We start from the raw sequence: 24,773 nt of genomic DNA, 5'->3' as shown, positions 1-24,773 counted from the left end.
CATGGGTTATGCTTGTGATGGAATATTTAAATTGAATGTTGAGAATAATAAAGCATCTACCAGTTCAGTTTATATGCTTTCTTCTATTAATTTTTGGCATGCTTGTTTGTGTCATATAAATGGTAGATATATGGGAATCATGAGTAGTTTAGGATTAATTTCAAGACTGTCAAAAGATTTTGAAAAATGTGAAACTTGTAGTCAAGCTAAGATTACAAAAAGGCCTTATAAAAATTTTGTAAGAAATACCAAATTGCTTGAGTTAATTCACTCCGATTTATGTGAATTTGAGGGAATTTTAACTCGTGGAGAAAATAGATATATTATCACTTTTATTGATGATTTCTCAAAATATACAACTACTTATTTGTTCAAAAATAAAAGTAATGCTTTTGAAAAATTTCAAGATTTTTTAAAAGAAGTTGAAAATCAATTCGGTAGAAAAATAAAAAGAATAAGAAGTGATAGAGGCCGTGAGTATGAATCAAGTGCATTCAACTCAATTGTTCAGTTTTTGGGAATTATTCAAGAAACTACTGCACCATATTCACCGCTTCTAATGGTGTGGCTGAAAGAAAAAATAAAACTTTAATTGATTTAAAAAATGCCATGTTAATTGAATCTGGTGCACCTTTACATTTTTGGAGTGAAACTATTTTAATTACAGGTCATGTTTTGAATAGGGTGCTACATAAAAAGTCACACACCACACCTTTTGAGATGTGGAAAGGACATAAACCAAATTTAGGATATTTGAGAGTATGGGGTTGTCTTGCTTATGTAAGGCTTACTGACCCTAAAATGCCTAAATTAGGAATAAAAGTTACTACCTGTGCTTTTCTTGGTTATGTGATTAATAGTGCAGCCTATAGATTTTTTGATCTTGAAAATAAAATAATTTTTGAATTTGGTGATGCAATTTTTCATGAAGAAAAATTTCCTTTTAAATTGAAAAATAGTGAGGGTAAAGAAAATATTTTCTCACAACCTAGTTCTTCTACTTCACATTTACAAAATCAAGAAAATTTTGAAATGGAACCTAGAAGGAGTAAAAGAGCTAGAGTTGAAAAGGATTTTAGTCCTGACTATTATGTTTTTAACATTGAGGAAAATCCTCAAAATTAGAAGAGGTTTTAACGTCACCTGATACTATATTTTAGAAAGAGGCTGTAAATGATGAGATAAAATCTCTAATTTCTAATAGAACTTGAAAATTAGTAGATTTTCTATCGGGTTGTAAGACCATAGGTTGTAAATAGGTCCTTAGAAAAAAGTTGAAACCGGATAGGTCAATAGATAAGTTTAAAGCTAGACTTGTCGCAAAAGGCTTTAAACAAAAAACTGATCTTGATTTCTTTGATACTTTTTCTCCAGTAACAAGAATTACATCTATTAGATTGTTAATTGCTATTGCTGCAATTTTTAATTTGAAAATTCATCAAATGGATGTAAAAACTACTTTTCTAAATGGGGACCTAGAGGAAGAGATTTATATGGATCAACCTGAAGATTTTGTAGAGTCTGGACAAGAAAGCAAGGTATATAAGCTAACTAAATCCCTATTTGACTTAAAACAAGCACCTAAGTAATGGCATGAAAAGTTTGATTCTTGCATGATTGAGAATAGTTATAAATCAAATGAATGTGATAAATGTATTTATTCTAAATCATGGAATAATTTACATGTCATTATTAGCCTCTATGTGGATGATATATTGATTTTTGGCTCAAATATGCATGTTATAAATGAGACAAAAAATATGCTTAAAAGCCATTTTGATATAAAAGATCTTGGTGAGGCTAATTTTATTTTGGGCATGAAAATTATAAAAAACATATGATGGAATATATCTTGATCAATCACATTATGTTGAGAAAATATTAAGAAAATATAATTTTCATGATCACAAAAGTGTAGCTACTCCTTTTGATTCTAGTGTTCATTTATTTCCTATGAATAATGATGATGAAATTTTTAATCAAAATGATTATGCTAATATCATTGGTAGTTTGCGTTATGCTACTGATTGTACTAGACCTGAGATTGCATATGCAGTAGGAGTGTTTAGCAGATTTACTAGCAAGTTTAGTAAAGATCATTGGCTAACTATTGAGTGAGTCATGAGATATTTAATTGGTACAAAAAACTATGGCTTATTTTATAAAAAAGTATCCTGCTGTGATTGAAGGTTTTAGTGATGCCGATTGGAATAGTTTGTCAGGTGATTCTCTCTCTACCACTAGTTATATTTTTACCTTAGGTAGTGGTGCTATTTGTTGGAAATCTAAAAAGCAAATAATAATTGCTAATTCAACAATGGAAGTTGAATTAATAGCATTAGCTTCAACTAGTGAAAAGGTAAATTAGTTTAGAGATTTGTTATATGAAATTCCACTGTGGGAAAAGCCAATCCCACCTATATTAATTCATTGTGATAGCATTGCCACAATTGGTAGAGTTAAAAACCGTTACTACAAGGGTAAATCCAGACCTATAAAAAGAAAGCACAGTACCATGCGATCTTATTTGAGTGGTGGCATCATAACTGTAGATTATATTAAATCTAATGATAATCTTGCTGATCCATTTACCAATGCCTTGGCAAAAGATAGAGTCTGGAATACATCGAGAGGGATGAGACTAAAGTCCATAGAATCATGAGCCATGTATAAGGATACCTAACCTAAGGACCAGAGATCTTGAGAATTGGGTTCAATGGGAAAAATGAATCATACGATGGTCGTAAGAAATGCACAATTTATTTATTTTTAATTATTTATTTTGTAAATAATTTTTTAATTGTTCATCCCTATGATGTAAGTGCATTTATCCTGTAATGTGGAAAGGATGAGTTAAAAAACTCTTAATGAAATTTGTAGCTCGTATGAGTGGGGTGTTAGAATTACAGGAGCACCCTTGACAAAATTTCACCTATGTGAGTGTGGGGATGGGGCCGCTCCCTATGAGATTTGGACTTAATCTCAAATACACTCATGAAACCGGGATCAGCACACGGCCGTAAAGTTCTAGCTATAAAAGCTCATGTCAACACCTGGGTTATTATGTGTAAGCAGTAACACTTAATTTCCCTAAAGCAGTCATAATTCAAGTCGGAGACCACTACGACTTTGGAGTTGAGATCGTTGTTTTCCTAAGTGAAGGTTCAATGCAGAACACACCTTCATGATGCATAGTGACCCGTCTTTGCCTGGTAATCTCTCTTTAACTAAAAATTTTAATATTAAAATGAGTGGGGGATTGTTGGAGTATTTTAATATTAAGTAATTAAAATGAATAAATATTATAACATAAACATAAAGATGTGGGAGTGAATATGGAAGATGAGGAGTTAGTGAAAATGTTTAATCCCACATTGAAAAGGAGAGAAGCTATTTTATTCTTTTTAATTGTGGTGATTAATGGGCTAAAATGTATTGTTTCAGATATTGTGTTAGATACGTGCGCAAGAGGGAGGTGAAGAGTGGAGGTATTAAAATTGTAAATGAATCAACCTTTTGGATCCTCCTACTTGACAGCCCATTCAGAGTAATTACCATATCTGTTGATGAGTAAATGGCTCGAGTTAATACTCCATTTTTATTATGGACAATGAAGAGCCATTAACCCACTTAATGGACTATCCGTTTGGGCATTTTCATTCACTACATTAATCTTCTTGTAACACCCACTACATTAGAATAATGGACTTAATTAATCAGAATAAATTGGGTAATAATTTCGTGAGGCCCATTGAGCCTATAAATAGACTTATTCAAACCCAATCCATGTTACTACAACAAAAATAAATAAATAAATAAAGAGATTCTTGGCAAGGAAGGATATTATTTCTAGTGGAGTTTTGGGCTTGAACGTTTTGTGTAGAGGTTGTTCTAGCCATATGACACTTGTTGGGCTGTTGTATCTTAGGGGAGACAAGTCAAAGAAGGTTCACACCGGTTACGAAGCTTAGCCAACCAAGGGCTTGAATCTCCTTAAAGAGAGTGAGTGCCGCGCCTCAGTCCAAATTGTGTTATGTAATTCCTTTCCTTATACTAATAATATTCAGAAGTATTATTCAGTTTCTTGTTGTGTTATTTCCATTATTATTGTATTTGCACCAACATGATGTATTCAAGCTTTATATGATTATGTGCTGTTAACTTTATTTGGCTTTGTATTTGGTTGCTAACAGAGCATAAGTGGATATATTGTACACTTTTTAAAATGTAATAATTGAATATTTTTGTGGTGAAATAGTTAAAATTGTTATTTGGTTCCTCAAGTTTAAGTCAACATGGCTTTGCATTGTTTTTGGATGATGAATTTTTTGTTCCATAGTTTCAGTTTTTATTTTTGTAATAATGTTTTATATTGTTATTATTATAATGGTTGTGATTCATTAGATTGTCCTTTTGGCAATAGTAATGTCCAAGAACAAGGGGAAAGAACAGGATCTCAACTTAGGTGGACACAACCAATGTGTGACATGCTGTTTAAAATGTTAGTTGTTGAGGCTAAACAAGGCAACAAGCCCTCAAACAAATATAAGCCTCAATCCCTTGACAAGTGGCAAAAGAAATTGGTGTGAAGTTTAACGTAGAGTGTCATGCATCACATGTGCATAACTGTCTTCGTACGATTAGAAAAGAGTGGAAACTCATTTAGGTTGAGATGATAATTTGAAAATGATCACATGTGACAAGCAAACTTATGATGCTGAAGTGCTGGTATGAAATTTATATAAATGAGCTTCATTTTTTTTTTTTGTGAGGATCAATAATGATTTATACATTTATTATATTAAATCATCTAATTTATTGACATTGTCATATTTCTTTGAATAGGCACATCCCGCTCATGCACCTTATTTAAATAAAAAAATTGAACACTATGATAAGATGACTATATTGTTGTTGTTAAGGACATGGCAACTGGTGGCTTTTCAAAGCAATGGTGTGAATGTTCTCCATTGGTTGAAAATGAGACCCCACAGAATGACATCCAAAATCCAGAATTTGAAGGTGACTCTAATATGTTGCCAAAAGATGCACCTGAAGCTTCCAATGGAACTTCATCTAAGGGAAGGAGCCATAGAAAAAGAACTTATGCAGCTATGAATGAAGATAGTCCTTTTAGTGAGATGACTGAACAACTCAAACAGATTGCAGTAGCTGTTACAGCTCTGAGTCATGGCCCAGTTAATACAAATGAGCTTCATAAAGTAGTGATGACTGTCGAGGGCTTTGAAGAAGACATGCTTGATGAAGCTTTTGATCATTTGGTTAATGATGAAAAGGCAGGAAGGGCCTTTATGGCTAAAAATGATAGGATGAGAAAGCTTTGGTTGGAAAAATTTTTCAACAAAACTTAACTTGAAGTTGCTAGATACATTGTGTAAAACATGTTAATGGTACCATGGTATTCTTTAGGTTATTAATAATTATGGAACAATTCCATATTTTGGAAGATTGTGTGTTAATGTTAGCTATATTGTCATGGTATTTGGGTTTTGTTATTGTAAGTGTGCTTATGCATGGTTATGCAACACTAATTGACATGTTTTGGAGTTACTATGGAATAATGTTATATTTTGGATTCATTAGTATTATGATAATGTTATATTTTTTCCATCTATATTTTTGCAGGTTTTGCTGTATTAGTTGAGAAATATTTTGCATGTTCTTTCATTTTGTTAATTCACGGCATGCAGTTGGTTCTTTTTCTATTGGCAAGGGCCAGAAAAAGAGAAAGCATGGTCGCTGATGTCTCAAATGCTTTACAGAATTTTTTGCTTCAATTTAGTACTGTGGACATGTTCCATGACCCGAATGGACATTTTGCTACTAGAAGAAGGCAAAATGATGTTTTGCTCTGCTGAACTCCCTATGTAGCTATATTAGTCATGATTATTACAACAAGTGAACTCACTAGATATCTGCATAGGGCCGAAAACTAAGTGTGCCAGTTGTGGTCTTGAATCTTTGTTGTTATATATTGATTCATCTACCACATTCTTTGACATGTTCATATATTGATATTTCGATATATTGAATCTTTGTTGTTATCAATGATTCATCGAGTAGATTCATCTAGTACATTCTTTGACTCATGTTCAATACCTGGATATGTAATTGAGCAGATGATGTGTGTATGAAGATAAAACTAGAACACTTGAAATTCAATAGATGCCATTTTCCATGGTTATTAAACACTGAATTTTAGCCATTGGTGATGTCTCAATATAATTTCAAATTGTTACCTTTTTTTTTTCATTTTACATTGTGCCAAACATTGAAAAATATTTTACACAATATTTTCATATACACTACCAAATACTGTAAAATAAAAATATTTTCTTATAAATATTTTACATGTAAAATATTTTTCTTTTACAAATATTTTACATAGAAACAAATACTGCGTAACCGTTTAGGCCCTTTTTAGCCCGGATAGCATTCTAAAATCATTCAAAGTGCGCATTAACCAAATCAACTAAACTCAACATCTACATCTACCGATACCAACCATCAACTTCTAGTGTTTTTTTTTTTTCTCTTTCACCACGTGTCGCGTAGCCGCGTGCGCTTTTAGCGTAAACAAAGGACACATCACACACGGTTAAGAAAAGAATCCCACAATTGTTTCTAGAATAATATCATAAAACCAATCCAGTGTTACACACGCCCACGTCCACGTCCTTTGAAAATAAATTAAATAATACATACTACTATGGAGTCTTTTGGCTAAATATTGCTAAATCTGAAACTTATTTGCGTTACAGACTATTACAACTTATTTAAAAAATTGAGGAGAGAGATTGAATTTTGGCAACAGTGTTGCCGAAATTCCAACAAAAGTATGAGAGAGAAAGAGAAAAAGCATGGAGAGAAAAAAGGTTGACTTACGGCAATGGTATTGCCGTAATTCGTTTTGCCCAAATTTCTTGATCGAATGTGTGAGAAGTGCTCGGAGCGTGAGTGCCCAAAAGAAAATAATTATGGCAATGGTATTCCCGGGAAAAAAAATGAATGCCAAAATCTGGGGAGGAATTAAAAAAAATACAATGTGCTATGTACACAATATTTTTACAATATTTTCACAATAAATCATAGATGACTAGTTATTATTAGTTCAAATTTAAATTTAACATTGAGATTACTATTTTAATCCAATAATAACAATAAGTAACAACCTGCCACTTAGAATTTGTTGTAAAAATATTGTAAACCACCTTTTTTTTTTTTTTTTAGAAATGATATGTGCACACAATTTTTACAATATTTTTACAACAAATTCTAAATATCAAGTTGTTACTTATTGTTATTGTTGGATTAAAATAGTAATTTCAATGTTAAATTTAAATTTGAACTAATAATAACTAATCATCTATTATTTATTATGAAAATGTTGTAAAAATATTGCGTACGTAGCACATTGTATTTTTTTAATTCCTCCTCAGATTTTGGCATTCATTTTTTTTCCCTCCCATTTTTGGCAATACCATTGCCACAATTACTTTCTTTTGGGCACTCACGTTCCGAGTATTTCTCATGCACTTCTCACACATTCGGTCAGGAAATTTGGGCAGAATGAATTACGGCAATACTATTGCCGTAATTCAACCTTTTCTCTTTCGAGACTTTTCTCTTTCTCTCTCATACTTTTGTTAGAATTTTGGCAGTATTGTTGCCGAAATTCAAAATCTCTCCTCAATTTCTTAAATAAGTTGTAACAGTGCCTATAATACAAATAAGTTTCAGATTTAACAATATTTAGCTAAAAGAATCTTATTGGTTACTGTGTAGAATAAAAAAAAAAACCCTCAATTTTTTTTTTTTCGACGTGGTACGATCTAATTGGTTTCGCTTTTCAGAGATATTCATGAAAGGGGTCCGTAGAAGAATATGACTCTATAGAGAAGATCGACGTTTAACTGTCCCACACACAGAGAGAGAGAGAGAGAGAGAGAGAGAGCTCGACGGAAAGGTAGGGAATTCTATTTCTCTCTCTCTTTTTCTCATTCTTATTGTTTGGAAATCAAAATTCAAAGAAGAAAGAAGACTCGAGGGAGAGTGAATTTTCTCGCGAGAGAAAAAAAAAATATGTTCGTAATTTTCCTGTGATCCAAACAACAGAAAATAGCAACAATGCTTTCGCTGCAAGGCGATCCGCGGCTCAGTCACCACCACCAACACCACCATCATCATCAACAACAACTGCTTCAACAACAACAATTACAGCTACAGAAGCTTCAATTGGCTCCGTACAACGATGACTCGTTGGCTGCTTCGTCGTCTTCTTCTTCTTCTCTGCCCAATCTCAAGCACTCTCAGGCCTTGGACTCTCATGAAGGTTAAAAAATTTCGTTCCAAATTTTGGTATCTAGTGTTTTTGAGTTAGGGTTTTGGATGCAACAAGTTCTTTGGAGGAGGTTTAATTGAACTACGTTCTTTGTCTGTTTTGTTCATTTCAATATTTCATCATTAGGGAATTGTTTTGAATTTATATTTAATTTTGTACTTTGTTTGTTTCGCGGGAAAATTTTCAGGAAAACATGGTTCATAATTTTGTTTTGTTACTTGAGAGGATTAGTGGTTTAAGAGCTTGTTTTGTTTGATTATTTTTGTTAGGGCAAATTCGTCTGCTGTTATTGCTGCAATCGGGCTGCGTAATAATTAGCTTTGCGTGATTAATATGATGTGGAATGTATTATCATCCCTTAATTATGGTTTTAGGTTTTATTTTTACAAATAATGGTCCAATGCCAATCTGTATTGTTCCTCACGTTAGTATTGGCCCTATATCATCATTATTACAGTGATTCTGCATGAAGATTACTCGAATTAATTGAAGTTTACATTAGGCTCTACTCACTGACGAATGCAATTGAGTTTAGGGCTTAGAATATACAACATTTTAAAATTGTGCCTGGTTTCTTTTGAGTTTAGAGCTTGAAAGCCCTGGTAATCTCCTTGTCTTTTGCTTTTGTAGTTTTAGCATATTTCTATGTTGTTTGTGAACAATATTATCGAAGAGGGGTAGCATCTGCCATTTTTTTTTTTTGGATAGTTTGATAGATACAATGGAGAGGTGGGGGGATTTAAACTTTCGATCTCTCTGTTAGAACCACCAAGAGGTGCTAGTTGAGCTACAAAGCTCTTGGCAGGGGGAGCTTCTGCCGTTGGGACTTGAAACATTCTACAATAGTACCTTCAACCATGGGCATAAAAGATCAATGTTATATATATATTCCACTCACATGATATGGTTCTATGCCCTTTATGCTTACCTAAGAGCTGTAGAGTTTGCCAAAAGATTTTGGAGAGACAAAGTTACTAGGTATTTTAACATAAAATGTATTAAAATAATATAAATTACTTAAATAAAATAATATAAAACTAACCAATCTCTCTCTCTCTCTCTCAACCACCACCACCCAAACACTGAACAACCCATCCATTGCCACCACCCCAAACCATACCCAAATAAAGTTCAAGCATCGCCCACCATCCAAACCCGCATCAACCTAAATGCCCAAACTCAACCACCACCACCAATTGAAACTAAAACAACCACCACAACAATCGAAGTCGCCACCACCACATAACAATCAACCACTACCTCCAAAATCAAAGAGAGAGGGGAAAGGAGAGAGTTAAATGAGAAGGCCCAACTACAACATGCAGATCAGATAGACAAAGAGGGAGAGAAGAGAGAGTCAGATGACGAGGGACAGAGGTGAGAGAGAGAAAAGAGACTAGAGAGAGAAGAGAAGAGACCAGAGAGAGAGAGAGCACAAAGGCGACAGAAAGAAAAGAGACTAGAGTAGGGGAGAGAGAGAGAGAGAGAGAGACAGACAGACCAGATAGGGAGAAGAGACAAAAGAAGAGTAAAAGAATGAAAACGAATTAAAAGAGATAGAAGTTGCTAGAAGTTGCTACAATAATTGTTATATTAGGACTCTATTGGAGTAGATGTCTAAATATTTTTAAGAATAGCAACCTAGTTGTTGCTTGTTTTTTTGTTGTTTTAGGGGCTAAAATAAAAATTTGGGAGTTTTAAACACTCGATGCCAATGCACTAACAAAACATGCATGGTGAAAAATTAAAATTTTTTATTCTCTCAACCTTTTCCATTTTTCCGAGCAATTTTTCCAAAACAAAGCTTGAGGTTAAGACCACCAAATCTTCTACAGTATGATTTTTTAGGAATCTTCAAATCATTCATATCATTCTATTACATTTTCAAACAATCTTGCCATCCCATAAAAATTCATGGAAGGAAAACACTGTTTCCACTACTCTTTTTTAGAAGAGATTTCTCTCTCTTCTTCTTCATCTTCAAATTCCTCTTCCTCTTGAAAGAGTCTAGATTCTAGACCCATTTTTTTACCGTTACTGCATACTTTTATTTTATTGATTGGTTCATTGTAAATGACAAGAAGTATGCTTTTCATCTACCAAAAAGTAAGGCATGGGATCAGATTCGACCAAAGCATGCATCTGAATTTCCATCTTAACAAATTCAATATTTTTGATAATTCGATTATAGTTACAACATAGAGAGGAGGGAGACTCTTGATGTTTTGTAAATATCAAAAGGTACACAAGACATATTATTGACAAATCTTTTTGATAATTTGGAGGATTTAAAATTTGAATGTAATGAACACATCAAATTAAAATTAAAATCTTAAGCGCACACTTTCACCGTCTCACACTAATCTCTTAATAATTTAGAGGTAAGATATTACATACTAGTTTGCTTTTTGAAATGCTTGGAGTAAATATTGGTTATCTTCCTCTGGTGCAATAGAGGAAGAGCCGCATTTCAAATTATATCTGGAGTAACTTTAAGCAATGTTACACCACTCAATATTTTTTAATTTGATGCAAATTTTGAAAATCTATCATTAGATTACATTATCTTTCTTATATTCTTCATTGATAAAAAATTAATAGCCATATCATCAATCAATTTTTTAAATTCAAATTTTTGTAATTTAAAATAATACATAAAAGATGAGTTTATGGATCAAATAGTAAATAACTTCCAATTGACATGAAAATTTGCATAATTGTTAAGAATATATAGAACATGTAATTCAACAGTGTAATTTTCAAAATATGAATTTTATAACAAGTTATTGGGTGGTGTATCATTACTTAGAGTTACATTAAGCGTAACTTGAACACAACCCATATATATATATATTATATATAAAGAAGAAGATAGCCCCTACTTTTTATTAATTTAATTTAATTTAATTTTTTGAATAAATATAACCACTACTTTAATTAAACCTTTTATTTATTATGTCACTAATTTATTGATTACATTACATGTGCAATGCTATATTACACACGCCTACACCATATTCCCAACACATGTAAGGAAAAGGTTAATATTAAAAAAAAAAAAAAAAAAACTTAGATAATTAAAACAACAGCACCTCCTGGACCTTATCATAATAAAAAAACCTCCATGATGCATCAGGCAGGCACCTAGTTATAAACCTTAATATTAGAGTTGGAAGGCCCAAAGTTAAGCAACTCCTTAGATCGAACCCAGGGCTTAACCACAACCTCAGACTCAAACATCTTCGAAACCCCATTTTGCGTGGCTGAGATTGTGAGGTAGTACTTCAACCCGGACACTACTTGCCTCTGTGCCTCTACCACCTCCATGAACCTTAGCTCTCCTCCAATATTGTCGTCAATACTCATCATCTTGTACTGCCTCTGTCGTCTTTGCCTTCTTAAGCTCCTGTTGTACTCTTCCACTGAGAACCTCCCTAGTTCTTGCGCCTCCTCGTTTGTCTTCACGTCGCTTATTTCTGTCTTTGCTCCCACCTTTCCTCTATAACACACACACAGCTGAAGAGAGATCAAAAGGGTTAGCGTTATTGTTGCCAATGTCACTGTTTGTGATCTTATTATCGCCATAATAGTTTGAACTTCAAAGCCCTTATTTAGTGTTTTTTTTTGGTTGGTTTGGTTGAGGATGAGGATGGAAATGGTTTGAACTTCAAAGCCCTTATTTAGTGTTTTTTTTTGGTTGGTTTGGTTGAGGATGAGGATGGAAATGAAGAGGGTTTGGTTTGTATAGACTATATATATATATATATATANAGTGATCATCCACTTGAAAATGCAAAAGAATTATTCAACCTTCATCATTCTTTGTTGCGAACTACCATTGAGCGAGGGTTTGGAGTTATAAAAAAATGTTTTCGTGTCTTGGATGCAGAACCATTTTGGTCTTTTAATACACAAGTGGATGTAGTTTTAGCATGTGGTGTTATTCACAATCACATCATGGAGGTTGTTTCTAATGACCCAATTATGAAAGTTGGAACATGTGAGACAAAGATATGCCAACGCGAAGCTATAGTGGAAAGTAGAGAATGGAATAATAAGAGGGATGAGATATGTCAAGCAATGTGGGCTGACTACGTAATTAGGAGACATGCATAAATTTATTCAGTCTAAGCTATTTGGAGTTATTTGTTGATGATGTGTTGGAGCATTTTAATATTAAGTAATTAAAATGAATAAATATTATAACATAAACATAAAGATGTGAGAGTGAATATGGAAGATAAGGAGTTAGTAAAAATGTTTAATCCTACATTGAAAAGGAGAGCGGCTATTTTATTTTTTTTAATTGTGGTAATTAATGGGCTAAAATGTATTGTCTCAAATATTGGGCTAGATATGTGCGCAAAGGGGAGGTGAAGTTTAGCCATACGACACTTGTTGGGCTGTTGTATTTTAGGGGAGATAAGTCAGAGAATGTCTGCACCGGTTACGAAGTTTAGCCAACCAAGAGCTTGAATCTCCTTAAAGAGAGCGAGTGTCGCGCCTCAGTCCAAATTGTGTTGTGTAATTCCTTTCCTTATACTAATAATATTCAAAAGTATTATTCAGTTTCTCGTTGTGTTATTTCCATTATTATTATATTTGCACCAACAATTTTAAGGAGATTCATCACATGGAGCCTATACAAGAGAAACCAAATGAGCCTGTTGGAGATCTTAACAAGCTCTTTCATTTTAAAGGAACCCACTTCAAAAGGTAGAAAGGAAATGTCCTCTTCTACTTGAGTCTTCTCAAAGCCTCCTACATCCTCACTGACAAGAATCCATCAAAAATTCCTACCGATGAGATGAGTGACGAAGAACATATTCTCCATCAAGAAAAAATAGATAAGTTTACAAAAGATGAGTATAATTGTCGCTCTTATCTATTGAATTGTCTTGCTAATTATTTCTATGATTATTATGATACAACTTACAATTCTGCTAAGAAAATTTGGAAAGATTTAAAAAAACAAGTATGATACCGAGGAGGCAGGTGCAAAGGAGTATACTGCTATCAGATTTTTCCATTACCAAATGGTAGATGGAAAATCGGTGGTGGATCAAGCACAAGACTTCCAAATGCTCGTTGCAGAATTGAGATCCGAAAGCATAAAAATTAGAGACAATTTGGTAGTAGCTGGCATAATTGACAAACTACCATAATCTTGGAAGGAGTTCCAAAAGATTTTGCGGCACAAACAAAAAGAAGCATCCTTAGAGACTTTGATCACACGCATCTGTGTGGAGAAGGAGGCTAGAGGACAAGATACACTCATGACACAAGAGAGCAATGGTAATTCCACCACAAATATAAAGCTTATTTCAACCAATAATCATATGCCCAAAAATCATTTTCCTAGAAATAGTTAATTGAAGCTTAAAAAGAGCCTTTAAAAATAATAATAAATCTCAAGGAATGGGAAACTCGAATAAAAATTATAATAAGAACCAAGAACCCCCTTCACAAGATCAATTTAATAGATCCTGTTTTGTTTGTGGCAAAAGTGGGCATATTGCTCAATTTTGCAAATTTTGGAAATGTGAATCTGTCTCGCAGGCTAACGTAACTGAAAAGTCTTTAGTGGCTATGATTACTGACATCAATATGGTGCAATATATTGAAGGGTAGTAGGCAGATTCTGGTGCTAATAGGCACGTCTGCTATGACAAAAATTGGTTCAAATTGTACACTTCTTTTGAAAAAGAAAAAACTGTTATGCTTGGTGACTTTAGCAAAACCGAGGTTCTTGGGAGTGGTAAGGTTGAATTGAAATTCATTTCTAGACGTGTGCTAACATTGAAAGATGTTCTTTACACTCTGTCCATGAGGAAGAATTTGATGTCAACTTTTTTGCTTAACAAGGCTGGCTTCAAGCAAACTATGGAATCTGATAATTATGTAATCACTAAAAATAGATTATTTGTGGGCATGGGTTATGCTTGTGATGGAATATTTAAATTGAATGTTGAGAATAATAAAGCATCTACCAGTTCAGTTTATATGCTTTCTTCTATTAATTTTTGGCATGCTTGTTTGTGTCATATAAATGGTAGATATATGGGAATCATGAGTAGTTTAGGATTAATTTCAAGACTGTCAAAAGATTTTGAAAAATGTGAAACTTGTAGTCAAGCTAAGATTACAAAAAGGCCTTATAAAAATTTTGTAAGAAATACCAAATTGCTTGAGTTAATTCACTCCGATTTATGTGAATTTGAGGGAATTTTAACTCGTGGAGAAAATAGATATATTATCACTTTTATTGATGATTTCTCAAAATATACAACTACTTATTTGTTCAAAAATAAAAGTAATGCTTTTGAAAAATTTCAAGATTTTTTAAAAGAAGTTGAAAATCAATTCGGTAGAAAAATAAAAAGAATAAGAAGTGATAGAGGCCGTGAGTATGAATCAAGTGCATTCAACTCAATTGTTCAGTTTTTGGGAATTATTCAAGAAACTACTGCACCATATTCACCGCTTCTAATGGTGTGGCTGAAAGAAAAAATAAAACTTTAATTGATTTAAAAAATGCCATGTTAATTGAATCTGGTGCACCTTTACATTTTTGGAGTGAAACTATTTTAATTACAGGTCATGTTTTGAATAGGGTGCTACATAAAAAGTCACACACCACACCTTTTGAGATGTGGAAAGGACATAAACCAAATTTAGGATATTTGAGAGTATGGGGTTGTCTTGCTTATGTAAGGCTTACTGACCCTAAAATGCCTAAATTAGGAATAAAAGTTACTACCTGTGCTTTTCTTGGTTATGTGATTAATAGTGCAGCCTATAGATTTTTTGATCTTGAAAATAAAATAATTTTTGAATTTGGTGATGCAATTTTTCATGAAGAAAAATTTCCTTTTAAATTGAAAAATAGTGAGGGTAAAGAAAATATTTTCTCACAACCTAGTTCTTCTACTTCACATTTACAAAATCAAGAAAATTTTGAAATGGAACCTAGAAGGAGTAAAAGAGCTAGAGTTGAAAAGGATTTTAGTCCTGACTATTATGTTTTTAACATTGAGGAAAATCCTCAAAATTAGAAGAGGTTTTAACGTCACCTGATACTATATTTTAGAAAGAGGCTGTAAATGATGAGATAAAATCTCTAATTTCTAATAGAACTTGAAAATTAGTAGATTTTCTATCGGGTTGTAAGACCATAGGTTGTAAATAGGTCCTTAGAAAAAAGTTGAAACCGGATAGGTCAATAGATAAGTTTAAAGCTAGACTTGTCGCAAAAGGCTTTAAACAAAAAACTGATCTTGATTTCTTTGATACTTTTTCTCCAGTAACAAGAATTACATCTATTAGATTGTTAATTGCTATTGCTGCAATTTTTAATTTGAAAATTCATCAAATGGATGTAAAAACTACTTTTCTAAATGGGGACCTAGAGGAAGAGATTTATATGGATCAACCTGAAGATTTTGTAGAGTCTGGACAAGAAAGCAAGGTATATAAGCTAACTAAATCCCTATTTGACTTAAAACAAGCACCTAAGTAATGGCATGAAAAGTTTGATTCTTGCATGATTGAGAATAGTTATAAATCAAATGAATGTGATAAATGTATTTATTCTAAATCATGGAATAATTTACATGTCATTATTAGCCTCTATGTGGATGATATATTGATTTTTGGCTCAAATATGCATGTTATAAATGAGACAAAAAATATGCTTAAAAGCCATTTTGATATAAAAGATCTTGGTGAGGCTAATTTTATTTTGGGCATGAAAATTATAAAAAACATATGATGGAATATATCTTGATCAATCACATTATGTTGAGAAAATATTAAGAAAATATAATTTTCATGATCACAAAAGTGTAGCTACTCCTTTTGATTCTAGTGTTCATTTATTTCCTATGAATAATGATGATGAAATTTTTAATCAAAATGATTATGCTAATATCATTGGTAGTTTGCGTTATGCTACTGATTGTACTAGACCTGAGATTGCATATGCAGTAGGAGTGTTTAGCAGATTTACTAGCAAGTTTAGTAAAGATCATTGGCTAACTATTGAGTGAGTCATGAGATATTTAATTGGTACAAAAAACTATGGCTTATTTTATAAAAAAGTATCCTGCTGTGATTGAAGGTTTTAGTGATGCCGATTGGAATAGTTTGTCAGGTGATTCTCTCTCTACCACTAGTTATATTTTTACCTTAGGTAGTGGTGCTATTTGTTGGAAATCTAAAAAGCAAATAATAATTGCTAATTCAACAATGGAAGTTGAATTAATAGCATTAGCTTCAACTAGTGAAAAGGTAAATTAGTTTAGAGATTTGTTATATGAAATTCCACTGTGGGAAAAGCCAATCCCACCTATATTAATTCATTGTGATAGCATTGCCACAATTGGTAGAGTTAAAAACCGTTACTACAAGGGTAAATCCAGACCTATAAAAAGAAAGCACAGTACCATGCGATCTTATTTGAGTGGTGGCATCATAACTGTAGATTATATTAAATCTAATGATAATCTTGCTGATCCATTTACCAATGCCTTGGCAAAAGATAGAGTCTGGAATACATCGAGAGGGATGAGACTAAAGTCCATAGAATCATGAGCCATGTATAAGGATACCTAACCTAAGGACCAGAGATCTTGAGAATTGGGTTCAATGGGAAAAATGAATCATACGATGGTCGTAAGAAATGCACAATTTATTTATTTTTAATTATTTATTTTGTAAATAATTTTTTAATTGTTCATCCCTATGATGTAAGTGCATTTATCCTGTAATGTGGAAAGGATGAGTTAAAAAACTCTTAATGAAATTTGTAGCTCGTATGAGTGGGGTGTTAGAATTACAGGAGCACCCTTGACAAAATTTCACCTATGTGAGTGTGGGGATGGGGCCGCTCCCTATGAGATTTGGACTTAATCTCAAATACACTCATGAAACCGGGATCAGCACACGGCCGTAAAGTTCTAGCTATAAAAGCTCATGTCAACACCTGGGTTATTATGTGTAAGCAGTAACACTTAATTTCCCTAAAGCAGTCATAATTCAAGTCGGAGACCACTACGACTTTGGAGTTGAGATCGTTGTTTTCCTAAGTGAAGGTTCAATGCAGAACACACCTTCATGATGCATAGTGACCCGTCTTTGCCTGGTAATCTCTCTTTAACTAAAAATTTTAATATTAAAATGAGTGGGGGATTGTTGGAGTATTTTAATATTAAGTAATTAAAATGAATAAATATTATAACATAAACATAAAGATGTGGGAGTGAATATGGAAGATGAGGAGTTAGTGAAAATGTTTAATCCCACATTGAAAAGGAGAGAAGCTATTTTATTCTTTTTAATTGTGGTGATTAATGGGCTAAAATGTATTGTTTCAGATATTGTGTTAGATACGTGCGCAAGAGGGAGGTGAAGAGTGGAGGTATTAAAATTGTAAATGAATCAACCTTTTGGATCCTCCTACTTGACAGCCCATTCAGAGTAATTACCATATCTGTTGATGAGTAAATGGCTCGAGTTAATACTCCATTTTTATTATGGACAATGAAGAGCCATTAACCCACTTAATGGACTATCCGTTTGGGCATTTTCATTCACTACATTAATCTTCTTGTAACACCCACTACATTAGAATAATGGACTTAATTAATCAGAATAAATTGGGTAATAATTTCGTGAGGCCCATTGAGCCTATAAATAGACTTATTCAAACCCAATCCATGTTACTACAACAAAAATAAATAAATAAATAAAGAGATTCTTGGCAAGGAAGGATATTATTTCTAGTGGAGTTTTGGGCTTGAACGTTTTGTGTAGAGGTTGTTCTAGCCATATGACACTTGTTGGGCTGTTGTATCTTAGGGGAGACAAGTCAAAGAAGGTTCACACCGGTTACGAAGCTTAGCCAACCAAGGGCTTGAATCTCCTTAAAGAGAGTGAGTGCCGCGCCTCAGTCCAAATTGTGTTATGTAATTCCTTTCCTTATACTAATAATATTCAGAAGTATTATTCAGTTTCTTGTTGTGTTATTTCCATTATTATTGTATTTGCACCAACATGATGTATTCAAGCTTTATATGATTATGTGCTGTTAACTTTATTTGGCTTTGTATTTGGTTGCTAACAGAGCATAAGTGGATATATTGTACACTTTTTAAAATGTAATAATTGAATATTTTTGTGGTGAAATAGTTAAAATTGTTATTTGGTTCCTCAAGTTTAAGTCAACATGGCTTTGCATTGTTTTTGGATGATGAATTTTTTGTTCCATAGTTTCAGTTTTTATTTTTGTAATAATGTTTTATATTGTTATTATTATAATGGTTGTGATTCATTAGATTGTCCTTTTGGCAATAGTAATGTCCAAGAACAAGGGGAAAGAACAGGATCTCAACTTAGGTGGACACAACCAATGTGTGACATGCTGTTTAAAATGTTAGTTGTTGAGGCTAAACAAGGCAACAAGCCCTCAAACAAATATAAGCCTCAATCCCTTGACAAGTGGCAAAAGAAATTGGTGTGAAGTTTAACGTAGAGTGTCATGCATCACATGTGCATAACTGTCTTCGTACGATTAGAAAAGAGTGGAAACTCATTTAGGTTGAGATGATAATTTGAAAATGATCACATGTGACAAGCAAACTTATGATGCTGAAGTGCTGGTATGAAATTTATATAAATGAGCTTCATTTTTTTTTTTTGTGAGGATCAATAATGATTTATACATTTATTATATTAAATCATCTAATTTATTGACATTGTCATATTTCTTTGAATAGGCACATCCCGCTCATGCACCTTATTTAAATAAAAAAATTGAACACTATGATAAGATGACTATATTGTTGTTGTTAAGGACATGGCAACTGGTGGCTTTTCAAAGCAATGGTGTGAATGTTCTCCATTGGTTGAAAATGAGACCCCACAGAATGACATCCAAAATCCAGAATTTGAAGGTGACTCTAATATGTTGCCAAAAGATGCACCTGAAGCTTCCAATGGAACTTCATCTAAGGGAAGGAGCCATAGAAAAAGAACTTATGCAGCTATGAATGAAGATAGTCCTTTTAGTGAGATGACTGAACAACTCAAACAGATTGCAGTAGCTGTTACAGCTCTGAGTCATGGCCCAGTTAATACAAATGAGCTTCATAAAGTAGTGATGACTGTCGAGGGCTTTGAAGAAGACATGCTTGATGAAGCTTTTGATCATTTGGTTAATGATGAAAAGGCAGGAAGGGCCTTTATGGCTAAAAATGATAGGATGAGAAAGCTTTGGTTGGAAAAATTTTTCAACAAAACTTAACTTGAAGTTGCTAGATACATTGTGTAAAACATGTTAATGGTACCATGGTATTCTTTAGGTTATTAATAATTATGGAACAATTCCATATTTTGGAAGATTGTGTGTTAATGTTAGCTATATTGTCATGGTATTTGGGTTTTGTTATTGTAAGTGTGCTTATGCATGGTTATGCAACACTAATTGACATGTTTTGGAGTTACTATGGAATAATGTTATATTTTGGATTCATTAGTATTATGATAATGTTATATTTTTTCCATCTATATTTTTGCAGGTTTTGCTGTATTAGTTGAGAAATATTTTGCATGTTCTTTCATTTTGTTAATTCACGGCATGCAGTTGGTTCTTTTTCTATTGGCAAGGGCCAGAAAAAGAGAAAGCATGGTCGCTGATGTCTCAAATGCTTTACAGAATTTTTTGCTTCAATTTAGTACTGTGGACATGTTCCATGACCCGAATGGACATTTTGCTACTAGAAGAAGGCAAAATGATGTTTTGCTCTGCTGAACTCCCTATGTAGCTATATTAGTCATGATTATTACAACAAGTGAACTCACTAGATATCTGCATAGGGCCGAAAACTAAGTGTGCCAGTTGTGGTCTTGAATCTTTGTTGTTATATATTGATTCATCTACCACATTCTTTGACATGTTCATATATTGATATTTCGATATATTGAATCTTTGTTGTTATCAATGATTCATCGAGTAGATTCATCTAGTACATTCTTTGACTCATGTTCAATACCTGGATATGTAATTGAGCAGATGATGTGTGTATGAAGATAAAACTAGAACACTTGAAATTCAATAGATGCCATTTTCCATGGTTATTAAACACTGAATTTTAGCCATTGGTGATGTCTCAATATAATTTCAAATTGTTACCTTTTTTTTTTCATTTTACATTGTGCCAAACATTGAAAAATATTTTACACAATATTTTCATATACACTACCAAATACTGTAAAATAAAAATATTTTCTTATAAATATTTTACATGTAAAATATTTTTCTTTTACAAATATTTTACATAGAAACAAATACTGCGTAACCGTTTAGGCCCTTTTTAGCCCGGATAGCATTCTAAAATCATTCAAAGTGCGCATTAACCAAATCAACTAAACTCAACATCTACATCTACCGATACCAACCATCAACTTCTAGTGTTTTTTTTTTTTCTCTTTCACCACGTGTCGCGTAGCCGCGTGCGCTTTTAGCGTAAACAAAGGACACATCACACACGGTTAAGAAAAGAATCCCACAATTGTTTCTAGAATAATATCATAAAACCAATCCAGTGTTACACACGCCCACGTCCACGTCCTTTGAAAATAAATTAAATAATACATACTACTATGGAGTCTTTTGGCTAAATATTGCTAAATCTGAAACTTATTTGCGTTACAGACTATTACAACTTATTTAAAAAATTGAGGAGAGAGATTGAATTTTGGCAACAGTGTTGCCGAAATTCCAACAAAAGTATGAGAGAGAAAGAGAAAAAGCATGGAGAGAAAAAAGGTTGACTTACGGCAATGGTATTGCCGTAATTCGTTTTGCCCAAATTTCTTGATCGAATGTGTGAGAAGTGCTCGGAGCGTGAGTGCCCAAAAGAAAATAATTATGGCAATGGTATTCCCGGGAAAAAAAATGAATGCCAAAATCTGGGGAGGAATTAAAAAAAATACAATGTGCTATGTACACAATATTTTTACAATATTTTCACAATAAATCATAGATGACTAGTTATTATTAGTTCAAATTTAAATTTAACATTGAGATTACTATTTTAATCCAATAATAACAATAAGTAACAACCTGCCACTTAGAATTTGTTGTAAAAATATTGTAAACCACCTTTTTTTTTTTTTTTTAGAAATGATATGTGCACACAATTTTTACAATATTTTTACAACAAATTCTAAATATCAAGTTGTTACTTATTGTTATTGTTGGATTAAAATAGTAATTTCAATGTTAAATTTAAATTTGAACTAATAATAACTAATCATCTATTATTTATTATGAAAATGTTGTAAAAATATTGCGTACGTAGCACATTGTATTTTTTTAATTCCTCCTCAGATTTTGGCATTCATTTTTTTTCCCTCCCATTTTTGGCAATACCATTGCCACAATTACTTTCTTTTGGGCACTCACGTTCCGAGTATTTCTCATGCACTTCTCACACATTCGGTCAGGAAATTTGGGCAGAATGAATTACGGCAATACTATTGCCGTAATTCAACCTTTTCTCTTTCGAGACTTTTCTCTTTCTCTCTCATACTTTTGTTAGAATTTTGGCAGTATTGTTGCCGAAATTCAAAATCTCTCCTCAATTTCTTAAATAAGTTGTAACAGTGCCTATAATACAAATAAGTTTCAGATTTAACAATATTTAGCTAAAAGAATCTTATTGGTTACTGTGTAGAATAAAAAAAAAAACCCTCAATTTTTTTTTTTTCGACGTGGTACGATCTAATTGGTTTCGCTTTTCAGAGATATTCATGAAAGGGGTCCGTAGAAGAATATGACTCTATAGAGAAGATCGACGTTTAACTGTCCCACACACAGAGAGAGAGAGAGAGAGAGAGAGAGAGCTCGACGGAAAGGTAGGGAATTCTATTTCTCTCTCTCTTTTTCTCATTCTTATTGTTTGGAAATCAAAATTCAAAGAAGAAAGAAGACTCGAGGGAGAGTGAATTTTCTCGCGAGAGAAAAAAAAAATATGTTCGTAATTTTCCTGTGATCCAAACAACAGAAAATAGCAACAATGCTTTCGCTGCAAGGCGATCCGCGGCTCAGTCACCACCACCAACACCACCATCATCATCAACAACAACTGCTTCAACAACAACAATTACAGCTACAGAAGCTTCAATTGGCTCCGTACAACGATGACTCGTTGGCTGCTTCGTCGTCTTCTTCTTCTTCTCTGCCCAATCTCAAGCACTCTCAGGCCTTGGACTCTCATGAAGGTTAAAAAATTTCGTTCCAAATTTTGGTATCTAGTGTTTTTGAGTTAGGGTTTTGGATGCAACAAGTTCTTTGGAGGAGGTTTAATTGAACTACGTTCTTTGTCTGTTTTGTTCATTTCAATATTTCATCATTAGGGAATTGTTTTGAATTTATATTTAATTTTGTACTTTGTTTGTTTCGCGGGAAAATTTTCAGGAAAACATGGTTCATAATTTTGTTTTGTTACTTGAGAGGATTAGTGGTTTAAGAGCTTGTTTTGTTTGATTATTTTTGTTAGGGCAAATTCGTCTGCTGTTATTGCTGCAATCGGGCTGCGTAATAATTAGCTTTGCGTGATTAATATGATGTGGAATGTATTATCATCCCTTAATTATGGTTTTAGGTTTTATTTTTACAAATAATGGTCCAATGCCAATCTGTATTGTTCCTCACGTTAGTATTGGCCCTATATCATCATTATTACAGTGATTCTGCATGAAGATTACTCGAATTAATTGAAGTTTACATTAGGCTCTACTCACTGACGAATGCAATTGAGTTTAGGGCTTAGAATATACAACATTTTAAAATTGTGCCTGGTTTCTTTTGAGTTTAGAGCTTGAAAGCCCTGGTAATCTCCTTGTCTTTTGCTTTTGTAGTTTTAGCATATTTCTATGTTGTTTGTGAACAATATTATCGAAGAGGGGTAGCATCTGCCATTTTTTTTTTTTGGATAGTTTGATAGATACAATGGAGAGGTGGGGGGATTTAAACTTTCGATCTCTCTGTTAGAACCACCAAGAGGTGCTAGTTGAGCTACAAAGCTCTTGGCAGGGGGAGCTTCTGCCGTTGGGACTTGAAACATTCTACAATAGTACCTTCAACCATGGGCATAAAAGATCAATGTTATATATATATTCCACTCACATGATATGGTTCTATGCCCTTTATGCTTACCTAAGAGCTGTAGAGTTTGCCAAAAGATTTTGGAGAGACAAAGTTACTAGGGATTTCTCTCCAGTGTCTTAATCATTTTTATGTAGCTTTTGTTTTTTACTTATCAAAATACACACACACACACACACATATGTAGCTTCTGTTTTCTTTAAGGGTTTCTCCCCCCTTTTTCCTCCCTCCCTTGAGGAAAAGGATCCTCTCTATTTGAAATGGATCCATATCATTGCTCAGATTAAATATTATAAATCTAAAGGTCTACAATCTATATCACTTCATTTAAAATTAAATGACATGGCACTCTATACACTATTAGATCCTGGAAATGAAATCTTAACTGTGAAATGGACTCCCTCAATTTTATTGGAAATGGAGAGGATTCTGTTCCCTCCCTTGGATGGCATAAAATAAAAAGTTTTCACATGTATTGTTTCTGAAGGTACTTTCTGCTTTTATGCCCTTTATGTTTATCTAAGGAATGCATTAATCATTTTCATGTAGCTTCTGTGTTCTTTAAGGAATTTTTCCCTCCCCTTGAATGGCATTGACATAGAAATTTCTAATATTTATTGTTGCTGAAGGTACCTTTTTTTATATTTTCTATTTTTATGCTGCTGCAGTTGATGAAGGCATGCTCATTGCTCATGCTCATCAGATGTACAAAGCTGGAAATTTTAAGCAGGCACTAGAACACTGTAATGCTGTTTATGAGAGAAACCCTCAGCGTACTGATAATCTTCTTCTCTTGGGTGCAATCCATTATCAGGTTGTTTGAAAAGTTTTTAAAATGACTCTTATTCTCTTAGATAGTATAATTATTACTTCTCCATTGTCCAAATAATGTTGCAAATAGAAGGTTTTATATGGGTTAACAGTGTGTTTTTCTACATCTGATCCTGATGAATCTGCCTTATTTTGCATTAGTTGCATGATTTTGATATGTGCATTGCAAAAAATGAAGAAGCTCTTCAAATTGATCCCCGTTTTGCTGAGTGCTACGGAAACATGGCAAATGCTTGGAAGGTAAACTTCAAGCATCTTATATGTTTGCAACTCTTCAAGTATTTAGCCCTGGAGAGTCTATTGGATGATGTTTGTGTTTTCTTCAAACAGGAGAAAGGAAATATTGATTTTGCTATCCGCTACTATCTGATTGCTATTGAGGTTTGTCACAGCTAAACCTTTCAATCTAGT

General features: G+C 33.2%; 2 protein-coding genes and 1 long non-coding RNA gene across 3 annotated transcripts; 2 read left to right on the top strand and 1 right to left on the bottom strand.

Moving 5' to 3' along the window:
- The first annotated feature begins 7,819 nt into the window (after positions 1–7,819).
- LOC136069526 (uncharacterized) lies at positions 7,820–8,735 on the top strand. The gene is made up of 2 exons (XR_010630740.1): positions 7,820–7,987; positions 8,137–8,735. It is a non-coding gene; the product is annotated as an uncharacterized LOC136069526 (long non-coding RNA).
- A 2,771-nt stretch (positions 8,736–11,506) lies between these two features.
- LOC112025257 (cysteine proteinase inhibitor B-like) lies at positions 11,507–11,947 on the bottom strand. The gene has a single exon (XM_024057915.2). The coding sequence runs from the start codon at positions 11,945–11,947 to the stop codon at positions 11,507–11,509; it is 441 nt and encodes a 146-aa protein (XP_023913683.2).
- Positions 11,948–22,175: 10,228 nt separating this feature from the next.
- LOC112025241 (probable UDP-N-acetylglucosamine--peptide N-acetylglucosaminyltransferase SEC) lies at positions 22,176–24,773 on the top strand. The gene is made up of 5 exons (XM_065778173.1): positions 22,176–22,279; positions 22,429–22,645; positions 24,200–24,345; positions 24,504–24,602; positions 24,693–24,773. The coding sequence occupies exons 2-5, from the start codon at positions 22,441–22,443 to the stop codon at positions 24,756–24,758; spliced, it is 516 nt and encodes a 171-aa protein (XP_065634245.1). The 5' UTR covers positions 22,176–22,279; positions 22,429–22,440; the 3' UTR covers positions 24,759–24,773.

Source organism: Quercus suber, unplaced genomic scaffold, assembly GCF_002906115.3.
Source record: "Quercus suber isolate HL8 unplaced genomic scaffold, Cork oak 2.0 scaffold_175, whole genome shotgun sequence".
NCBI lineage: Eukaryota > Viridiplantae > Streptophyta > Magnoliopsida > Fagales > Fagaceae > Quercus > Quercus suber.
The sequence above is the reverse complement of the archived record's forward strand: the minus strand, read 5'-3'. Positions and strand labels throughout refer to the sequence as shown.